The 19,919-nt window shown below is 36.6% G+C and overlaps 2 protein-coding genes across 2 annotated transcripts; both read left to right on the plus strand.

Moving 5' to 3' along the window:
• Positions 1-8,330: 8,330 nt before the first annotated feature.
• LOC128366466 (perforin-1-like) lies at positions 8,331-10,282 on the plus strand. The gene is made up of 2 exons (XM_053327190.1): positions 8,331-8,866; positions 9,094-10,282. Exons 1-2 carry the CDS (start codon positions 8,331-8,333, stop codon positions 10,280-10,282), a joined length of 1,725 nt encoding a protein of 574 aa, XP_053183165.1.
• Positions 10,283-14,667: 4,385 nt separating this feature from the next.
• LOC128366476 (perforin-1-like) lies at positions 14,668-16,821 on the plus strand. The gene is made up of 3 exons (XM_053327203.1): positions 14,668-14,713; positions 14,893-15,422; positions 15,639-16,821. The coding sequence occupies exons 2-3, from the start codon at positions 14,893-14,895 to the stop codon at positions 16,819-16,821; spliced, it is 1,713 nt and encodes a 570-aa protein (XP_053183178.1). The 5' UTR covers positions 14,668-14,713.
• Positions 16,822-19,919: the final 3,098 nt, after the last annotated feature.

The raw sequence follows: 19,919 nt of genomic DNA on the forward strand, positions 1-19,919 counted from the left end.
GGCCAACTGGTGATGTCAGATGCAAGGAGAGCGGAGATTTATCTTTATGATCGACACAAGCACTATTATTTACTTCCAGTAGATAATAGTTCCTGATGGCTATTTTGCATTTACACCGCCCAATTTTCATTTTCATACGCTTTCAACTTTGATGACCACCCATAATTTTCTTCACAAATGTATTTGGAAATATAATGCAGTTTTTATGGTTTCATTCTTTGTGATGCTTGTAAAAACTACATCAGTGTCTATTTGATTATATGCAAAAAAAAACATTGTTCAATACCAACACTTGTCATGTCTGTGGTGAAAACTGCATAAACATAAAGATATTTCCCAAACATTTGAGAGTGTGCTCAAGTTTGTCTGGTTTAACAACAAATGAAAACGAATGAATTAAATTAAAGGATGACTAAGGCCTTCTTATAATCATGCGTATCACAAGATTTTAACCATGTATCAAAGGTTGACTCTTGTTGCTGTGAAAAATCTATTTAAAGTCTGTCCTGCATTGATGTCTAAGGACTAGCTTTTTTGGGTTAGGGATCTGATGGACTGTGGTTAATGTTCAAGAGAAAGTCACACTATTTGATGAGTAATGCTTTCTATAGATCCTGCCACAGTTTTATTCAATTAAAAATAAAAAGTGGTGATTTAGATTTTTTAAATACTCCTCAATGTAAATACATTTTCACTTCCTTTTCACGAAAACAAAAGTCAAAATTCTACTTGTACATGATTTTGTCATGATGCTGTACCTCTCAAAGCAGGTTTACTTCCTTTTTGAGGTTTCAGAAGTGCACTTTCAGTCTCATAAAAAACATTTGCAAAAACTGCTATCTTCCTCCCACCAATGATTCTCATGAAATGCTGTTCCTTTTTTCTGTGGTGCCAGAAAAACTACTTATACACTACATATTGTACTGACTCAACAGCATATACCATCACCTGCCTCTTATCAACCATGTTGACCTTACTGGTTGAAGCAAAAAAAATATGATGACAGGTAGTTCTCTGAATAGTTATTTACATGGTGTATGAAGCTGTCTGTGGGGCATTTGTAATAGATTTGTTGAGGGCTGTAGATCATTTGAGTGAAGTGCTACTCAGAGGATCTGGTTGAGGGATGTGAATCAGCTCTACTCTCAGTGGAGAAGAATCTGATATTGTGAAGAGTCTCTTTTCAACTGACAACACTTGGAAATGTGTTTGAGTTGCTTGAATGGAAATAAGTTTTGACTATCTGTGTGGCTGCAAGCAACAAGAAGCACTCTGTCTTCACACTAAAGCCTTCAGCTAAGTGCTCAGCATAGTCTGTGTTCTGGGAGACCAGGGGTTCGAGACACTTTGCAATAGTTTATTGAAGAACATAAGATTCACACTGAATGTATGTGCACCCATGCACATGCGTGTTGATGCATTTGGCTTTTATGCATACAATATACATAGAGTGGATGCATGTGCTTGCACGCTATAAAGTGTTCCAATGAGAATACATATGTTTGTGTGCATGCATGCTTTCACAGTGCAGATGTAAGTATGTTCCCTGTATGTGTATTTACACAAGCAAAAGGGTCCTCTGAAAATGTGTGTGTATTAGAGGTTTGTATATATTTCACCATCCCATAGTTCAACATAATGATTTCTTTGGACTTTTCTTTCTTTCTTCTTAAATTATTTTTCCATTTTTCCAAAGAAATTTTAAAAACATGAATTAATAACAATGACTTTATCAACAAAGAAACATGTTTTCTGACACAGGTGGTACAAGGTACAAGGAAGTGTTGATTTCAAACAGCTGTTAGGAATATGTGACATTTCAAGTCATCTTTGCATGAAACTATAGTGCCCCTCTGTGGTAACAATATGAAGGGCAACTTTTCAGAGGCCCCACAATATTGGAATAGAAAGATGAACTTATTGTTATATTGTGGACAGAGATTCAAGGAAACAAAGTAACTTACAGTAAATATGTCAATAGTAGACATAGCAATTATGTGTTTTTAAGGCAATATGTGCAGCTGTGAAATAACTATTCAAATTGTTTAAGTAAAAGTTTTAACACCATAGTGTACACATACTGCATTACAAGGTGTTAGCAGTGGAAATTACTCATCATGCAGAATCCTTTCATATAAAGTATAAAAGTATAAAATAATAAGAGAAGGAAATTATTACAGTACACAACAAAGCATTAGAAGTGCATTAGCCCTTCTGCCTATGTTGTGTGTTTTTCCCCCAAGCTAAGTTTGTTTTAACTTACCGTAAACCGATGTATAAATTGCACTAGTGTATCAGTCATTTTGGGGGGTGTCATGTTGGGAAAAATTTCTATTAATGACTGGTTAACACATATGTTTATACTCACAAAACTTTCTAAATTTACTTTTAACTGAAACACAATCAAAACACACATATTACACCTGAAACAGCGTGTTGGGTTAATGGTTAATGGTACGGTAATGATTTGATTAATTGAACTGGACCAGTATATTAACTCTGACCGGATTTGGTTTAGGCTATGAGTTTGAATTCAATCTTTTAAAAGAACACAATAACTTTACATATGTAATACAGTGTGTAGCTGTATGCTTACTGAGTCCCAAAAACTCTCCATCAGAGCTGTAAGTAGACTACTGCACATCATGCTTCAACATCAGTCTGGTCTGTAAATACTGAAACATCACAGCAATTACTTACGAAATACTTTTGATCAACACACATTCATTTTTCTGTATACATACAGCATTAACAGGTCATCAATAACCTATTTATTTTCATTAGCTGCTGAAACAGCTAAAGCAAGCAGCGTGTGCTTGACACCACTGTTTATAGGACGTTATAGTTGTGGATGCTCACATCATTATGTTTAAAATGATAGATATTGTTATAGTTATCGTTCTCAGTGTGGACAGCCTTTTGCATACCTACAATCATATGCAGATCCAATCTCTCTCTGTATTTTAAAGGTGAATAGGATACACCAGTGTATAAGACACACCCCACTTTTAAATGAAAACATATTCAGTTAAAGGTGCGACTTATACACCACTTTTTACGGTATGCTCTTCCTTTGTTTGTCTGTTAGCAGGGATATTAAAATGTTCTCTTCAAGATTTCCTAAGTTTCACAACATAATACATTTTAAAAACGTTTTAATATGCCAAGGCAGGGGTTTAAATTCTTCTCGGCATCCCTCTAATTGCTAATGGCTAATGCAAATGTACTTTTATCTTTCTTATCTCCTGCTTCTAACTTATCTGCAATTTGCAGATCCCTTTGAGTTGTCTCTGTTTTTTTCCTCTTCTTTTCACTCCTTAATTATAAACTAACTCAATACTACTCTCTAGCTCAACAAGTAGGCTACAAGTTAATCCAGGCTAAAAGGTTGTAAACACATTATGAATAAAGAGTACTCTAATGATTGATGATCTGAATGATGGTTGATTTCTTTTTCTATTAAGTATAGAAAAAATACATATCTAGCTAGGCTGTTTTTTTTTATCATGTTATACAGCTTTGGACAGGTCTAAACATAAAACCAACTTAGGAAATACAGTTTACATACATTAGTAATACACCTGATATAGTTTTATTTGCAAAAAAGCCTTGCAATGCAATTTATATCACAAACTGACATAGTGTCAAGGTTACAGCTTATACTGCAATGACCCAGACTGTTTAAATAGGGTCTGATTGTACAAACTAATGAGTAATACTGTACTATCATCAACTGACTTGAATAATGTCAGCTACAATAACTAGAAAATGTTTTTAAGGGAGCTTTATTTTCCTAATGTTCAGCCTACATAAAGGATACATTGATTTCTACTGTACAGTAATGACCAGGTTACTCCCTCATGAAGGCACCTTATAGGGTATACTATTGCATGTTCATCACTGGAAGGTCACTTACAATGTATGTACTTTTCTCCCAATAAATAGGCCTAGTTCATAGACTAAGTAATATGAACCTCATGTAATGTTTATGGACATCTCATTGCTTGCACTTGTTTTGTTAATTTTAAGGTTGTAACTTCAGTTGAAAGGGTTAAGGGTTAGATAATTATAATCACTCTGACAATCTTAAGAATTCATTGGCTTCACTCAATACAACAATGTCATTGTGAAAGCTGTTTCACTGGGGGAAATTTTAAAAAACCTAAAGATTTAGTTTGATTTTGTGTGAGCTTCACTAACATTCAGACAAGCATATGGCATTAGAGTGCTGCCTATACAATTTATTGCGTAACTTTTATTTTTTACTTGAAAAGAACATCCTGTACAGCAGACACATACAAATAAAGAGGAAGAACATGCAGATTGGGTATATGAATGAATGTGTGAATACGCTTTTAACTGAAAAGGGCATGATGGTGGGATGTATAACATACAAGGTGCGATGATACATGAAGCTTTACAGTCATTTATTTTCTAAGGTGGCGCTCCTATCATTTATAGAATTCTTAATTCAATTTTTGTGTGTTGTCATGTGCAGTCTGATAAGAAAATAGGAAGTTTGTTAAAAAGGTTCATCTTTACAAAATATCTTTAGTTGAATTCTTAATATGCCTCTGAAGGCAGCCTTGTAGAAGCCAATAATGTAATAACTTTCCAATAATGTAATAAAAGTCCTGAACCCGATAAGGTAGTAACTTTTGACCATTAACCTAATAAGTTGGAGCCGATAACGTAATAATATACTAATATCACTTTATTGAAGTTTCGTTTATTGGATATAACTGTGAAAATGCAGTGTAAATGCAAACAGTCTCTCTCTCTCTCTGTCTAAATTCAAAGTGCTTTATTAGCATGACTGTTTGAATAGAGTGATGCCAAAGATATAGGAAGATCAACCAAGATGTTTTAAATAAGAAGACAGAGAGAGAGAGAGAGAGAGAGACAGAGAGAGTGTATGCATTTTCACAGTTACTGTATATCCAATAAATAAAACTTCAATAAATAATGATATTAGTATATTATTATGTAATTGGCTCCAATTATTACATTTGTTTTTGGCCAAAGGTTATTATGTTATTGGCCTATGAATTTAAAAAACAGGCAAATGTATTATGTTATTGGCTCAGTTATTACAAAATCAGCCAAATAAGAACAAATGTAAGTCAAAAGTCACATTATCATTCACATGATGAGTGATCTGGACAGCCCACCAGTGAGTTTGAAATGAATGATAGAAGGTAGGACTGAACTGTTGAGGTTGAATGGATGAAGCAATTAGGAGGTTGCTGGCTGCATGAAAAAAATGTATTTAAAAAATGTTGTCAAAATTATCAAAAAGAACAAAAAGAATAAAAAGAAAGATGAGAGATGCTATGCTACTACTACTACTATGGACCACGTTTGGATCATGGTGGCATAATTACTTAGTAAGTTAAAAGAGTATCGCTAAGTTGTAAATCTGTCCAAAACAGGCCTCAAAATTGAGTCTGTGAGAGGAGTACACTTGTGATTAAGGCCACCAAGAGACATATGGCATATTTGAAGTAGCTGCAGGGTTTCATGGCTGAGATGGGAGACACTGTACTGTCAACACTAGTAACAGCTTTGTGGTACAGTGGGAAAGAACAAACATCTGTAGACTGAAACAAGAAAGATTCTTCTGTGATATGGTGGGACCAAAATTGAGCTTTTTGGACATCATTTTAAACACTGTGTTGCTTGTGAGCTGGCAGAGATGCAGCAGCCCCTCCATGAAGCCTGGCAGAGCTGTTTGGATGCTTCTCTGCAGCTCTGCAGCAACAAAATAACAGTTAATGGTGATATAGACATATTCAAAAAGACTCATTGCAATCTCTAATTTAAAAAAATCAGATTAATACATTGAATACAATTTGTTTCAGATCCATTTGTAGAGATGAGTTTTCACTTTGACTACCTTTGCTTTAGAAAAAAAAAAAACTTTTTTTTTTCATCAAGCTGCGGTTATCATCAGTTGGACTCACTTGCCCTCATCAACTATGTACAATTTGTACGTGTGACCAGCACCACCCATTACTGCACACTGGCATCCTGCAATTTGTGAATTCCCACACATGTTTTTCTATCAACAGATGGTAAGATGTGCAACAAGTTTGTAGAGCCACAGACAGCCACAGTACCGCATTTTTATCTAAAGGTCAGCATAACAACACCCTGTGATCACAAACAAGGTGTTGGTCAGCTTGTAAGGGTGAGGTGAGAAATGCTGGTGTGAACTCTCACTCTTGATGCATCGCCTAATTTTTTGTACATTTTGTTTTTGGGTATCTTTTCATTTGTAAACAATTTTTTTTTGTTTCACACATGACCATCAGTGGAAGCTTCTCAATAGCTCTAGACATAATTCATTTATACATACCTTTTCTTTATTTGCATATTCTTTTCAGGGTCACAGGAGTTTGGGGGTACACAACCTGGACAGGTTATCTATCTAAGGGTTAATACTTGGACAATTTCAACTTCTATTCCACCAACCTGCATGCCTTTGGAAGTTTGGAAAAAAACCAGAGCACTTTCACTCTTGTTGTAATGCAGCATTGACAAGCACTGATCCTTAATGCTCCCCCTTAAAAATGAAGCATTTATTTCCCAAATATTTTAGCTCAGCCAAACAATGATAAATCTTTTCAAAAGAGGAGGTTCACAGGATGTTCAAACATGTTCTGCTGCTGTTCACAGTGTTCAAAAAGGTGGGATTGACTTGATTTCTGGCATCCATTCCAGAAGCAAGAAACCATTTCAAATTCAAGTCAATCCAAGAGAAAATATATTTTGAAATCCTCTTTCTTTTGGTACATCATATCTGGGAACAGATTACAAAAACAAAATTAGAAGATCAAATGTCCTGACTTTTAATAAAAGTCAGGGTTCAGGGTGTAATGGAAATTCTTATTATTCATCTTGTCTGATCAAATGAGTAATTATGTTATAAGATTAGATGTATGTGTGTGTGTCATAATCTGCTGACCATGCCATGAAATGCTGATTTAGTGAACATCATTGAACTTTGATGGAACATCATGTATGTTATAATGTGCTGAGTAACTATTGTCCTGATTGTATACACGTGATGACGTGCCTATTGTGATGACATTGTTCTGTTGATAGAACAATGTCTTCCTTTCTATGATAATGTATTGTATATAATCTGACTGTTTCTGTTTCCTCTGCTCGGGGCTCGCTTTTCCATCTCACGCTTGAGACAGAAGGAGTCCGTCTGCAGACGACTGAATAAACTAGAGGTCAAGCTCCATAAATCCTGATTCCTACCATAATACAACTTGATAGTATCTTTGATTAGACCCTATCTGCCTGGTAAATGCCTTCTTATGAACTACACACTCTAATTAATAACACATAATTAATACTTCTTCTTAAAAAAATCTTCGTCTCAAGTATCATCTGAGACAATAAATGACATTTTGAAATGACATTTATTCGAGAAATGTCACAAGCAATGTATCCTAGTCCTAATATTTGCAACAATATCTGCATGAATAAAGTTATTTTATTTGTTGACTCATTTTGACAAACTATAGTAAAACAGATCTTTATTTGACATGTAAAAGAGAAATATGCAGTTTCTTTATCACTGGAATTGGAATAAATCAGTTTGCATATTTGGGTAAATCATTTGACCTTATCATTGTTACACATATCGTTCATGAAGTGATGTTAATGAATTTGATTCAATGTTTTATTGCACTCTCCGTTTTTTGTGAAATGTCATGAGTTGTTGAAGTTTCCTTCATGTTGGATGTTTTTAAAATATGCGTTTGTTTTTTCTGTGGAGCTTTGGAGAGGAGATTCAATAAATGAAAACATTTTGTCTTATAGGTATTAGATAGGCTGTCCTGTCAATGCTGCAGTCTCTTTTTTGTGGTATGTTCATTTTTATTTTTACATGTTTTTATCCAGCCCTATAGCTCAATCACAATGAAATGTCTCAGTCATGCAGTGATAATAAACATTTAATACATGAACCTTTCCTTTCCTGACTCATCTTAATATGTGGGGAAGTAAGTAAAAAAACATGTGACTGCAGCTGGTTAAAAATAAAATGTCATAGATTACATTGGCAGCAAAGACTCCACCTCCAGGACAGCAATATTATAGTATAGGTACGCCTTTGAGAGCTACTGAAGAAAAGCTTGTTATCTGTCTTCAGTTAAGGTAAGAAAGACACTTGAGTTTTTTTCTTTTTTACCAGCTGTTTATGTTGAGTAATGTTATCATCTTCTTCTTAGCTGTTGGAAACAAATTGTCAATTAGTACTGCAACTGTAAATTTCATGCATACCTTTCTGTCTACTTTTTGTATCTTTCATACAGATGACAGTGATGTGGCAGCTCTTGCTCCTGTGGTGGGCATGGAGTCCTCTGTGTCTGTCATCCAGTGTAAGCTTCATTGGTACACCACAACAGTGTCAGAAGGCTCAATTCGTCCCTGGTTACAATCTGGGTGGGGAAGGCTTCGACATTGTCAAGATGCAACGGAAAGGTTACTATGTCATCGACACTGAAACATGGAAACTTGACAATGGTGCTTGCAGGCTATACCGTAACCGCTACATGAACAATGAGAACCAGAAGGTCCCCGTTGCTGTAGTGGACTGGAGAATCCTCCCGCAGTGCAGTTTAAGGGTCTCTAGTATAGTTTATGACTCTGTTGAAGCTATCATGAATGATTCCATTTCAGCTGTGACCAATGATTGGAAAACTGACCTTAATTTGACGGTAAAACCCAGCACAGTTTTTGAGCCAATCTATGGAGGTTCCCGCTCCAAAGAATCAACCTTTGCCATGGAAAAGTCAAAAGAAGACCGCTATACCTTCTTTCACCATTCTGTTGACTGTAACTTCTACCGGTGAGTTTGTGAACAACATTGAATTGATTTGTTTAGTTAGTTTACAGTTTTGTTACCTAACCTAACCTAAACCTACATCCCAAACTGTAGTTAATTAAGAGTGAGATGGAAAGTACAGCAAATCAATAAGACAGTAATAGGGCCTAAAACAAACAGCAGTAACAGTGACAGTAACATCTAAATGATATTTCATTGTGACTGACAATAATTTGATCCCTGTTTTACAGCTATGGACTGGCAGCAAAACCTCCCCTGAATCATGAGTTTGAATCAGCTGCCAACTCCCTTCCTTCATATTCAAGTAAAACAGAGACATTATATCGCAATCTCATTGATACATACGGTACACATTACATCACACAAGTGTCTCTGGGAGGGGAAATAAAGTCAGTCACTGCTCTCAGGACCTGCAAGGCAACCATGAATGGACTGTCGGTGACAGAGGTCAACGACTGTTTGTCAGTTGAGGCCTCGGCTGCATTTGCACATCCTAACAGTATTAAGTCAATGATACAACACTGTAAGGCAAAGAAGAAGAAGCTCTCTATCCCAAGTTTCAGCAGCATGTTTAATGAGCGTACAACAGAGGTAATTGGTGGAAACCTAGTTGGAGATGATGTCCTCTTTCAAGGGAAATTAGACCCCTCTGTCTATAATACCTGGGTTAACTCATTGAAAAAAAGACCTGATATTGTCCAGTACAACATAAAGCCTCTGCACACCATACTGCCAAGTGGTCATCCAGCCAGAGCCGGACTGAAGCAAGAGGTGGAGAAGTACATCAAGAAAAATGCAGTGTTGAAAAAATGTTTAGAATCATGTCAAATTGGGCACAGATCTAACAACAGGGATCGTTGTGCTTGTGTTTGTAACGGTAATCAGAATGTCAAGTCAAACTGCTGTCCTGCTGGGAAAGGTCTTGCAACATTATCAGTTTTCGGGCTTTATGCAAAGGGATTGTATGGTGATAAGTGGACTCAGACTGATGGCTCAGTGGAGGTCAAATATGGTGACCAGGTAAAGCGCACTGCCATTATATCAAACAATGATAATCCTAAATGGTCAGAGAAATTTTCATTTGGACCTATTGTCATCAACAAGAAAAACAAGCTTAGATTCAGTGTTTATGATGAAGATACTTACTGGAACAGTGATCCGCTTGGTAAATGCTCATTTGATCTGCGTAGGGGGCATGTGAGTGATAACTGCATGTTAAATCATGGTACCTTCTTCTTCTCCTACATAGTAGAGTGCGCACCAAGTCTTGGTGGTAACCAATGTCAGGAGTACATACCCTCCCCTCTGAATTCCACCATGGCCAAGGTCTTCTACACCAGAAATGGGGTCCTTCTTGGAGAGACAGGGAAGCAGCGTGCTAAATCTCTCAAGTTTAGGCCAGCTGTTGAGCTGAAGTGACATGGAATGATGAATGATATTACGATTTGGGTTTACGATTAATGTTTTGCAGTAGTTGTTTGCATCTATTACTTTTCTTTTTCTTTGACTTCTCTGTGCAAAATAATTCCATATCTTTGTAAAAAGTCAAATTGAATACCAAATTATGTTTTTGAGAAACTTTGATAATGCAGTTTGTTTGCTTCTTTCTTTTTAACATGTATGTTACAATATCTGCCAATAAAGCATCAACAAAGACAATGCAAGTGTCTGTGGGATTTTGTATTTTAAGACGTACTGTTTATTTTGTAATCATATATGTTACGCTCTTTTTTTTGTAATGCACACTTTTTTATTGAAGTTTAACACACAAATAATACAGGCAGGGAAAGATCAATTCACTTAATCAGGTAACCGTCTAGGTCAGAAATATGCTCCCTATTGTAAATGAGTGTAGTATGAAAACAAAACAAAATGAACAAAACCATTTTTCATAAGGAGGGGGGGGGGGGGTATGTTTTCCTCCAGTGTCTTAGTAGTATCCGTTTAGCTGTTGTTAGAGCCAAAATAATCCATCTTTTCTCAAAGCACGAAAAGTCATTGTCCTGAAGCTCAGTGGTCGATCCCAAGATAGCCAGTTTTGCAGAGATTTGGAAACTTTTGTGCAAGACTTCAAACATAATCTGATTAATGTTATTCCACCAGTCCTAAAGTGCTGGGCATGTCCAGAGTATATGTAGTATAGAAGCACCACTCCTGTCACATCTCCAGCAAGGGTCTGCTGGTATTAAGTTCCATTTATAAAGTTGTTTTGGCGTCCGATGCCATCTATGTATTATTTTCAGTTGAATAAATCTATTACCCATTTCTTTGTATATTGTATCAATGTTATCTTAACATGATTTCCAATCCTCAGGAGATATGTCTATGGCCAGGTCCCCTGCCCAGTGTTTTTTAACCTTGAGCAAAGGGTCACATAGTTGTTCCTGTAATAAATCATTGATCTTAGGAGTAATGCCCTTACCTGAACTCGATCTAATCAGCAGTTCTTCAATTGGGCTACCTGTAGGGCAGGTAAGCGGACCACCTAACCATTGAGACAGGGTGCTTTGCATTTGGACATACCTCCAGTATTGATATGTTACGCTCTTAACTAATTTTGGAAAGTAATGTGATTGGTTGAGTCTTGAGAAATAGAAAAGGGAGATAAAAAAGGTAAATCAATATAAAAGTCTTGACACATTGGTATATTTATTGCTACATGTATGTTTCACATGCTTTCAACCATCCCTTGTTAGCTACATTTCTCAATTTGTCCTATCTGCACAATGGTAATACATTTCTGCAAAAACCCATCAAACTCTTATCTCATCTCATCTTATGTGAAGAAAGTAAAAATATGTGAATGTAGTTGCATAAATATAAAACGTGTTAGATTCTAATAGATTATATTGGCAGGCAAGACTTCGGGATGTCAAACCTTCAAGTACCCGCTATTTATCTTTTATCCACAATACTAATTAAATCACCTGCATGAAACAAGTAACTTGTGGATTTTGTTTGTGGATGTGTGTGACCATCACTGGTCGTCAAAGCTTTGTCACTGTATACAGTAGCAGCATGCATCAGTCATGCACACACTGTGTTGTCCTTGGGTTGACAGACTTAAAAAAACACTGTTGAAAGTATGAAGCTGTGTAATGCCATAAGGGCGTATTAACTGCAAAAAGACTATAAAGGCTATATGATCATCTCCACACACCGCAATGTATCATTTTGACATTTTGGTCCTTTTACAGCTCAAACTAATTAGATAAAATGTGTAGACCAGATAACCTACATTTTAATAAACAAATTGTGTCTTGTACTTCCAGTTACTGGGAAATATTTCCATAATTATCCTGACCTTAACCAAGCAATGCTAGTGCCTAAACATAAATTTAAGAGTGTAATACTGCTTCATTTAATACCAGCGGACATAATTCTGTAAGATCTGATAGTATGGCAGAAAATAAATGAAATTAAGGCGGCCAAGAGACATATGGCATATTTGAAGTAGCTGCAGGGTTTCATGGCTGAGATGGGAGACACTGTACATTCAACACTAGTCGCAGCTTTACGGCAGAGTGGGAAAGAACAAACCTCTGTAGATTGAAACAAAGAAGATGCTTCTGTGATCTGATGGGACCAGAATTGAGCTTTTTGGACATCACTCTAAACACTGTGTTGCTTAGGAGCTGGCAGAGATGCAGCAGCCCCTCCATGTAGCCTGGCAGAGCTGTGTGGATGCTTCTCTGCAGCAGACTATAGAGGGTTACTCAGAAGTGGCAACAAAATAATAGTTAATGGTGAAACAGAGATATTCATAAAGACTCATAGCTGCAATCTCTAATAAATTCAGTTTAATAAGATGAATACTTTTACAATTATTTTGTATTTTATATTTCTAGTTGATTCAGTTCCATTTGTAGAGATGATTTTTCACTTTGCCTCTTTTTGCTTTTGAAAAATACCAAAACAATTTCAATTATATTTACTTTAAAAGACAATTTCAAGCTGCGGTTATCATCAGTTGGACTCACTTGCCCTCATCAGCTATGTACAATTTGTACGTGTGAACAGCACCACCCATTACTGCACACTGGCATCCTGCAATTTGTGAATTCCCACACATGTTTTTCTATCAACAGATGGTAAGATGTGCAACAAGTTTGTAGAGCCACAGACAGCCACGGTACCGCATTTTTATCTAAAGGTCAGCATAACAACACCCTGTGATCACAAACAAGGTGTTGGTCAGCTTGTAAGGGTGAGGTGAGAAATGCTGGTGTGAACTCTCACTCTTGATGCATCGCCTAATTTTTTGTACATTTTGTTTTTGGGTATCTTTTCATTTGTAAACAAACTTTTTTTGTTTCACACATGACCATCAGTGGAAGCTTCTCAATAGCTCTAGACATAATTCATTTATACATACCTTTTCTTTATTTGCTTATTCTTTTCAGGGTCACAGGAGTTTGGGGGTACACAACCTGGACAGGTTATCTATCTAAGGGTTAATACTTGGACAATTTCAACTTCTATTCCACCAACCTGCATGCCTTTGGAAGTTTGGAAAAAAAACAGAGCACTTTCACTCTTGTTGTAATGCGGCATTGACAAGCACTGATCCTTAATGCTCCCCCTTAAAAATGAAGCATTTATTTCCCAAATATTTTAGCTCAGCCAAACAATGATAAATCTTTTCAAAAGAGGAGGTTCACAGGATGTTCAAACATGTTCTGCTGCTGTTCACAGTGTTCAAAAAGGTGGGATTGACTTGATTTCTGGCATCCATTCCAGAAGCAAGAAACCATTTCAAATTCAAGTCAATCCAAGAGAAAATATATTTTGAGATCCTCTTTCTTTTGGTACATCATATCTGGGAACAGATTACAAAAAACAAAATTAGAAGATCAAATGTCCTGACTTTTAGTAAAAGTCAGGGTTCAGGGTCAAGCTCCATAAATGCTGATTACCATAATACAACTTGATAGTATCTTTGATTAGACCCTATCTGCCTGGTTAATGTCAATTTCTTATGAACTACACACTCTAATTGATAATACATAATTAATACTTCTGTTAAAAAATCTTCGTCTCAAGTCACATTTCAGAAAATAAATGACATTTTGAAATGACATTTATTCGAGAAATGTCACAAGGAATGCATCCCAGTCCTTATATCTGCAAAAACATCTGCATAAATCTTGAAGTTATTAATTTGTTGACTCATTTGACAAATTTCATTAAAAACAAATCTTTATTATACATAGTATTCATCTTAAAACGAGATGATTACCATGTAAAAGAGAGACGCAGTTTCTCCATGACTGAAATAAATCGGTTTGCATATTTGGGTGAATCTGTCATTTGACCTTATCATTGATACTACCACAAATCATTCACGTAAATGAAGTTCATTCTATGTTTTACTGGACTCCACTCTTGTAAAACCTCAGTTGTTACAGTTTCCTTCATGTTGAATGTTTTTTTTGTTTTGTTTTAAGAAAGAACAAATGATTTTAAAATATTTTTTCAGTGGAGCTTGGGAGAGGAGATTGAATAAATGACATATTTTTGTCTTATAGGTAGTAGATAGGCTGTCCTGTCAATGCTGCAATCTCTTTTTTGTGGAATGTTTATTTTTATTTTTGTTTTTAACCAATGCTATAGCTCAATCACAATGAAATATTTTAGTCATGTAGTGATAATAAACATTTAATGAAAGAACCTTTCCTTTAACATCTCATCTTAATATGTGGGGAAGTAAGTAAAAAAACATGTGACTGCAGCTGGTTAAAAATAAAACTTGTTAAAACGTCGGCAGTAAAGAATCCACCTCCAGGACAGCTAGACTATAAGTTAGGTCCTTTGAAAGCCACTGAAAAAAGCTGTCTGTCTGCAGTTAAGGTAAGACACTTCAGCACACTTCTTCTTTTTTACCAGAAGTTTATGATGAGTAAAATCTTCATAACTGCTGGAAAGAAATTGTCGATTAGTACTAAAACTGTAAATTTCAAAGTGTTTGCATTTGTTCAGTTGATTTTATGTGCATGTCTTTCTGTCTACTTTTTGTATCTTTCATACAGATGACAGTGATGTGGCAGCTCTTGCTCCTGTGGTGGGCATGGAGTCCTCTGTGTCTGTCATCAAGCTTCATTGGTACACCACAACAGTGTCAGAAGGCTCAATTCGTCCCTGGTTACAATCTGGGTGGGGAAGGCTTCGACATCGTCAAGATGCAACGGAAAGGTGCCTATGTCATCGACACTGAAACATGGAAACTTGACAATGGTGCTTGCAGGCTATACCGTAACCGCTACATGAACAATGAGAACCAGAAGGTCCCCATTGCTGTAGAGGATTGGACAAGCCTCCCACAGTGCAGTTTAAGAGTCTCCAGTATTGATTATGACTCCGTTGAAGCTTTTGTCAATGATTCCACCTCAGCTGTGACCAATGATTGGGAAACTGACCTTAATTTTAAGGTAAAACCCAGCAACGTCTTTGAGCCGATCCATGGAGGTTCCCATTCTAAAGAATCAACCTTTGCCATGGGAAAGTCAAAAGAAGACCACTATAGCTTCTTCCGCCATTCTGTTGACTGTAACTTCTACCGGTGAGTTTGTGAACAACATTGAATTGATTTGTTCAGGTAACTTTACAGTTTTGCTTAACCTACATCCCAAAACTGTAGTTAATTAAGAGTGAGATGGTAAGTACAGCAATCCATTTCGACAGCAATAGGGCCTTAAACAAAACAACAGTGACAGTAACATCTAAATGATATTTCATTGTGAATGGCAACAATTTATTTGATCTCTCTGTTTTACAGCTACAGACTGGCAGCAAAACCTCCCCTGAGTTCTGAGTTTGAATCAGCCGTCAGCTCCCTTCCTTCATATTCAAGTAAAACAGAGCCATTATACCGCAATCTAATTAATAGATTTGGCACACATTACATCACACAAGTGTCTCTGGGAGGGGAAATAAAGACAGTCACTGCTCTTAGGACATGCCAGGCAACCATGAATGGACTGTCGGAGACAGAGGTCAAAGATTGTTTGTCAGTTGAGGCCTCGGCTGCGTTTGCACATCCTAACAGCAATAAGCCAATGATACAACACTGTGAGGCAAAGAAGAAGAAGCTCTCTATCCCAAGTTTCAGCAGCATGTTTAATGAGCGTACAACAGAGGTAATTGGTGGAAACCTAGTTGGAGATGATGTCCTCTTTCAAGGGCAGTCAGGCCCCTCTGTCTATAATACCTGGCTTAACTCACTGAAAGAAACGCCTGATGTGGTCCGCTACAACATAAAGCCTCTGCACACCATACTGCCAAGTGGTCATCCAGCCAGTGCCGGACTGAAGCAAGAGGTGGAGAAGTACATCAAGAAAAATGCAGTGTTGAAAAAATGCTCAGAGACATGTCAAATTGGGCACAGATCTAACAAAAGGGATCCTTGTGCTTGTGTTTGTAACAATAATCAGAATGTGAAGTCAAACTGCTGTGCTACTGGGAAAGGTCTTGCAACATTAACAGTTTACAATCTGCATGCAGAAGGACTGTATGGTGATGTGACGACTCAGACAGATGCTTTAGTGGAGGTTAAATGTGGTGACCGGGTACAGCGCACTGTCGTTATTCCAAACGATGATAATCCTAGGTGGACAGAGACGTTTGTGTTTCACGACATCAGCATGGACAGCAAGCTTAGATTCAGTGTTTATGATGAGGATTCTTCCTCGAACAATGATCTGCTTGGCAAGTGCTCCACTTATCTGCATAAGGGGAAGGTGAGTGACAGCTGCACATTAAATCATGGCAATCTCTTCTTTACGTATAAAGTAGTGTGTGCGCCAAGCCTTGGTGGTAACCAGTGTCAGGAGTACATACCCTCCCCTCTGAATTCCACCCTGGCCAAGGTCTTCTACACCAGAAATGGGGTCCTTCTTGGAGAGACAGGGAAGCAGCGTGCTAAATCTCTCAAGTTTAGGCCAGCTGTTGAGCTGAAGTGACATGGAATGATGAATGATATTACGATTTGGGTTTACGATTAATGTTTTGCAGTAGTTGTTTGCATCTATTACTTTTCTTTTTCTTTGACTTCTGTGTGCAAAATAATTCCATATCTTTGTAAAAAGTCAAATTGAATACCAAATTATGTTTTTGAGAAACTTTGATAATGCAGTTTGTTTGCTTCTTTCTTTTTAACATGTATGTTACAATATTTTCCAATAAAGCATCAACAAAGACAATGCAAGTGTCTGTGGGATTTTGTATTTTAAGAGGTACTGTTTATTTTGTAATCGTATATGTTACGCTCTTAACTCATTTTGGAAAGTAATGTGATTGGTTGAGTCTTGAGAAATAGAAAAGGGAGATAAAAAAGGTAAATCAATATAAAAGTCTTGACACATTGGTATATTTATTGCTACATGTATGTTTCACATGCTTTCAACCATCCCTTGTTAGCTACATTTCTCCATTTTTCCTATCTGCACAATGGTAATACATTTCTGCAAAAACCCATCAAACTCTTATCTCATCTCATCTTATGTGAAGAAAGTAAAAATATGTGAATGTAGTTGCATAAATATAAAACTTGTTAGATTCTAATAGATTATATTGGCAGGCAAGACTTCGGGATGTCAAACAAGTACCAGCAATTTAAATCAATATATCTTCATAAGACATACATATCTTTGATCCACAATACTAATTAAATCACCTGCATGGAACAAGTAACTTGTGGATTTTGTTTGTGGATGTGTGTGTCCATCACTAGTCATCAAAGGTTTGTCACTGTATACAGTAGCAGCATGCATCAGTCATGCACACACTGTGTTGTCCTTGGGTTGACAGGCTTGAAAAAAACACTGTTGAAAGTATGAAGCTGTGTAATGCCACAAGGGTGTATTAACTGCACAAAGGCTATAAAGGCTGGTAACTTTCTATTTACTGTGCAGTCATAGCAATAATATTAATGTACATTTCAGCAATAAAGCAAATAGATAAACAGATGTATTTCCCAAAAGCTCCACATCATGTTCTAAGAAGACATTGAGTAAAATCTGAAGGATCTGATCTAAATCCTTCTTGTATAATGAATGTTAATGAAACTTTACATTACACTTCACATATATGGCACTGACGTTAAAGGTAGACTGGGATTTGCATGCTGTGTCCCAAAAAATGCACTTCAGTTAAGATAAATTAATTATCATAGTTATGGTTACATTTTAATAAACACATTGTGTCTTGTGCTTCCAGTTATTGAAGACTTTTTTCCATATTAATCCTTACCTTAACTGAGCAATGCTAGTTCCTAAACATAAACTTTAAGAGTGTAATAATGCTATATTCAATACCAGCGGACATAATTCTGTAAATCTGATAGTTTGGCAGAAAATAAATGAAATGCATTATCAATAAATATTTTACTTATATGTATTTTGCCAGATACAGCGATGAACATTTCATCATAATGTTGACAGAAAACATTATTGCAGTGGCTTTATGTTTCCTTCAAGATGTATTTTCTGTTGCATTTTAGTAGTGTAGCCAATACAAATGTAATTTCAAGGAGACAGGATCGGCAGTAAAGATACACAAGTACATTTTTATATTATACTGTAATAGATGATACATAATACAGTAAAGCAGAAGGTGTCACATTAAAGCATTTAGATCCACCCCTTTATCCCCACTTTCCTCCTGCCTGGTATCAAACAATGACCCCTTTACTACCACACATTATTCAGACTCGCCCCCTCTTCCAAAACAGGTCATCTTAGTTCTTCAACTTGACAATCTCCTGCTGGCCTGGCTTATCCACACCCCATTCCTTTCTCCTTCCCTCGCTCCTAGAAGAAAAGAGACAGAGACGAGGGGATTTGCCTCATGGTAGGTAGCTGTTTTATGTGAAGCATATGAGAAAAGAGAAGAAAGGAAAGAGGTTTTTTGGTGAGGCTTGGCAAAGAGAGCCAGGAGCCCACTTGAGGGGCAGTGGGTCTTAGAGCTAGAGGATTTGTTTGGAGAAGCCCTCTCCAGCCAAAAGGAGGATTAGCTGCGCGCAGGTTCCCATGGAGCCAAGGCGAGGTGGAGAGGGCTTTTAGAGGTTACCACACCCTTGCATGACTACACATGCATGCAGACACACATGCACAAAAAGTTGTACACAAAAATACAAACATAACCGTAACACACACATGCACCTAAAAGGACATTTCCTTGGATACAGAAACTACTGTAGGGCATATAGCACTGACTAATTTGCACAATCAAAACAATATAATAGCATAGATATGTTGACTAATAATATAGTTAACATTCAAGCAATATTTCATATTATGAATTGGTCAAACAAAAACCAAAATAAAGGCCTGGATTCTACTTTTTCACCTAAAGACTAATTTTCACAGCAAGACATTTTCACCTGTTATGGTAGAAAAAGCACAGGTATTACTAATACTATTAATGATGGCTTTGTTCTGTTCAAGTGTCCCACTCCCAGTAAGTCATGACAATGTGACATTGAGCCAGCATGCACAACACCAGGACCCCGAAACTGAAGCAGCTAAATGTATTTCAATTCAGCCATCATTTATTTTATTATTGACAACTTTGACATGTCAAAATCTCTTATGTAATTTTTTATTAACAATGTTTTGTCAGTCTCTTTACATATTTACAACTATATAAAGTCATTATGATATCCATAATATAAAGTTTACAGCATGAGCTACAGCTATTAACAAGATGAGCCACAGCAAAGACTATTTATGTGCTTTAAATAATCTACAGTTTTTAGTCCAGGACTCACTATAGTGAAAATTTACTATAGTCTTTTTACACTGTAACTTTCTTTTCTCTGTTCTTTGCACACACACTTGCATTAATGCAATCGGCTAGTGTGAGTTATCATTACCATACGTTACCATTATCAAAATGAAACCTTTGGCTCATTGATAAATTCCAAATTCTGTTGAAATGGGCCTAATTTTAACAGTTTAACATTTTCAGAGCCTGTTCACAGAAAGAGGATCAAGACACAAGATTTGTATGAGTTGTGTCTGCTTCCATCTGCTGGCCCAGGCAAGGAATTGCAATTTGG

The sequence above is a fragment of the Scomber japonicus genome, chromosome 2 (assembly GCF_027409825.1).
Source record: "Scomber japonicus isolate fScoJap1 chromosome 2, fScoJap1.pri, whole genome shotgun sequence".
NCBI lineage: Eukaryota > Metazoa > Chordata > Actinopteri > Scombriformes > Scombridae > Scomber > Scomber japonicus.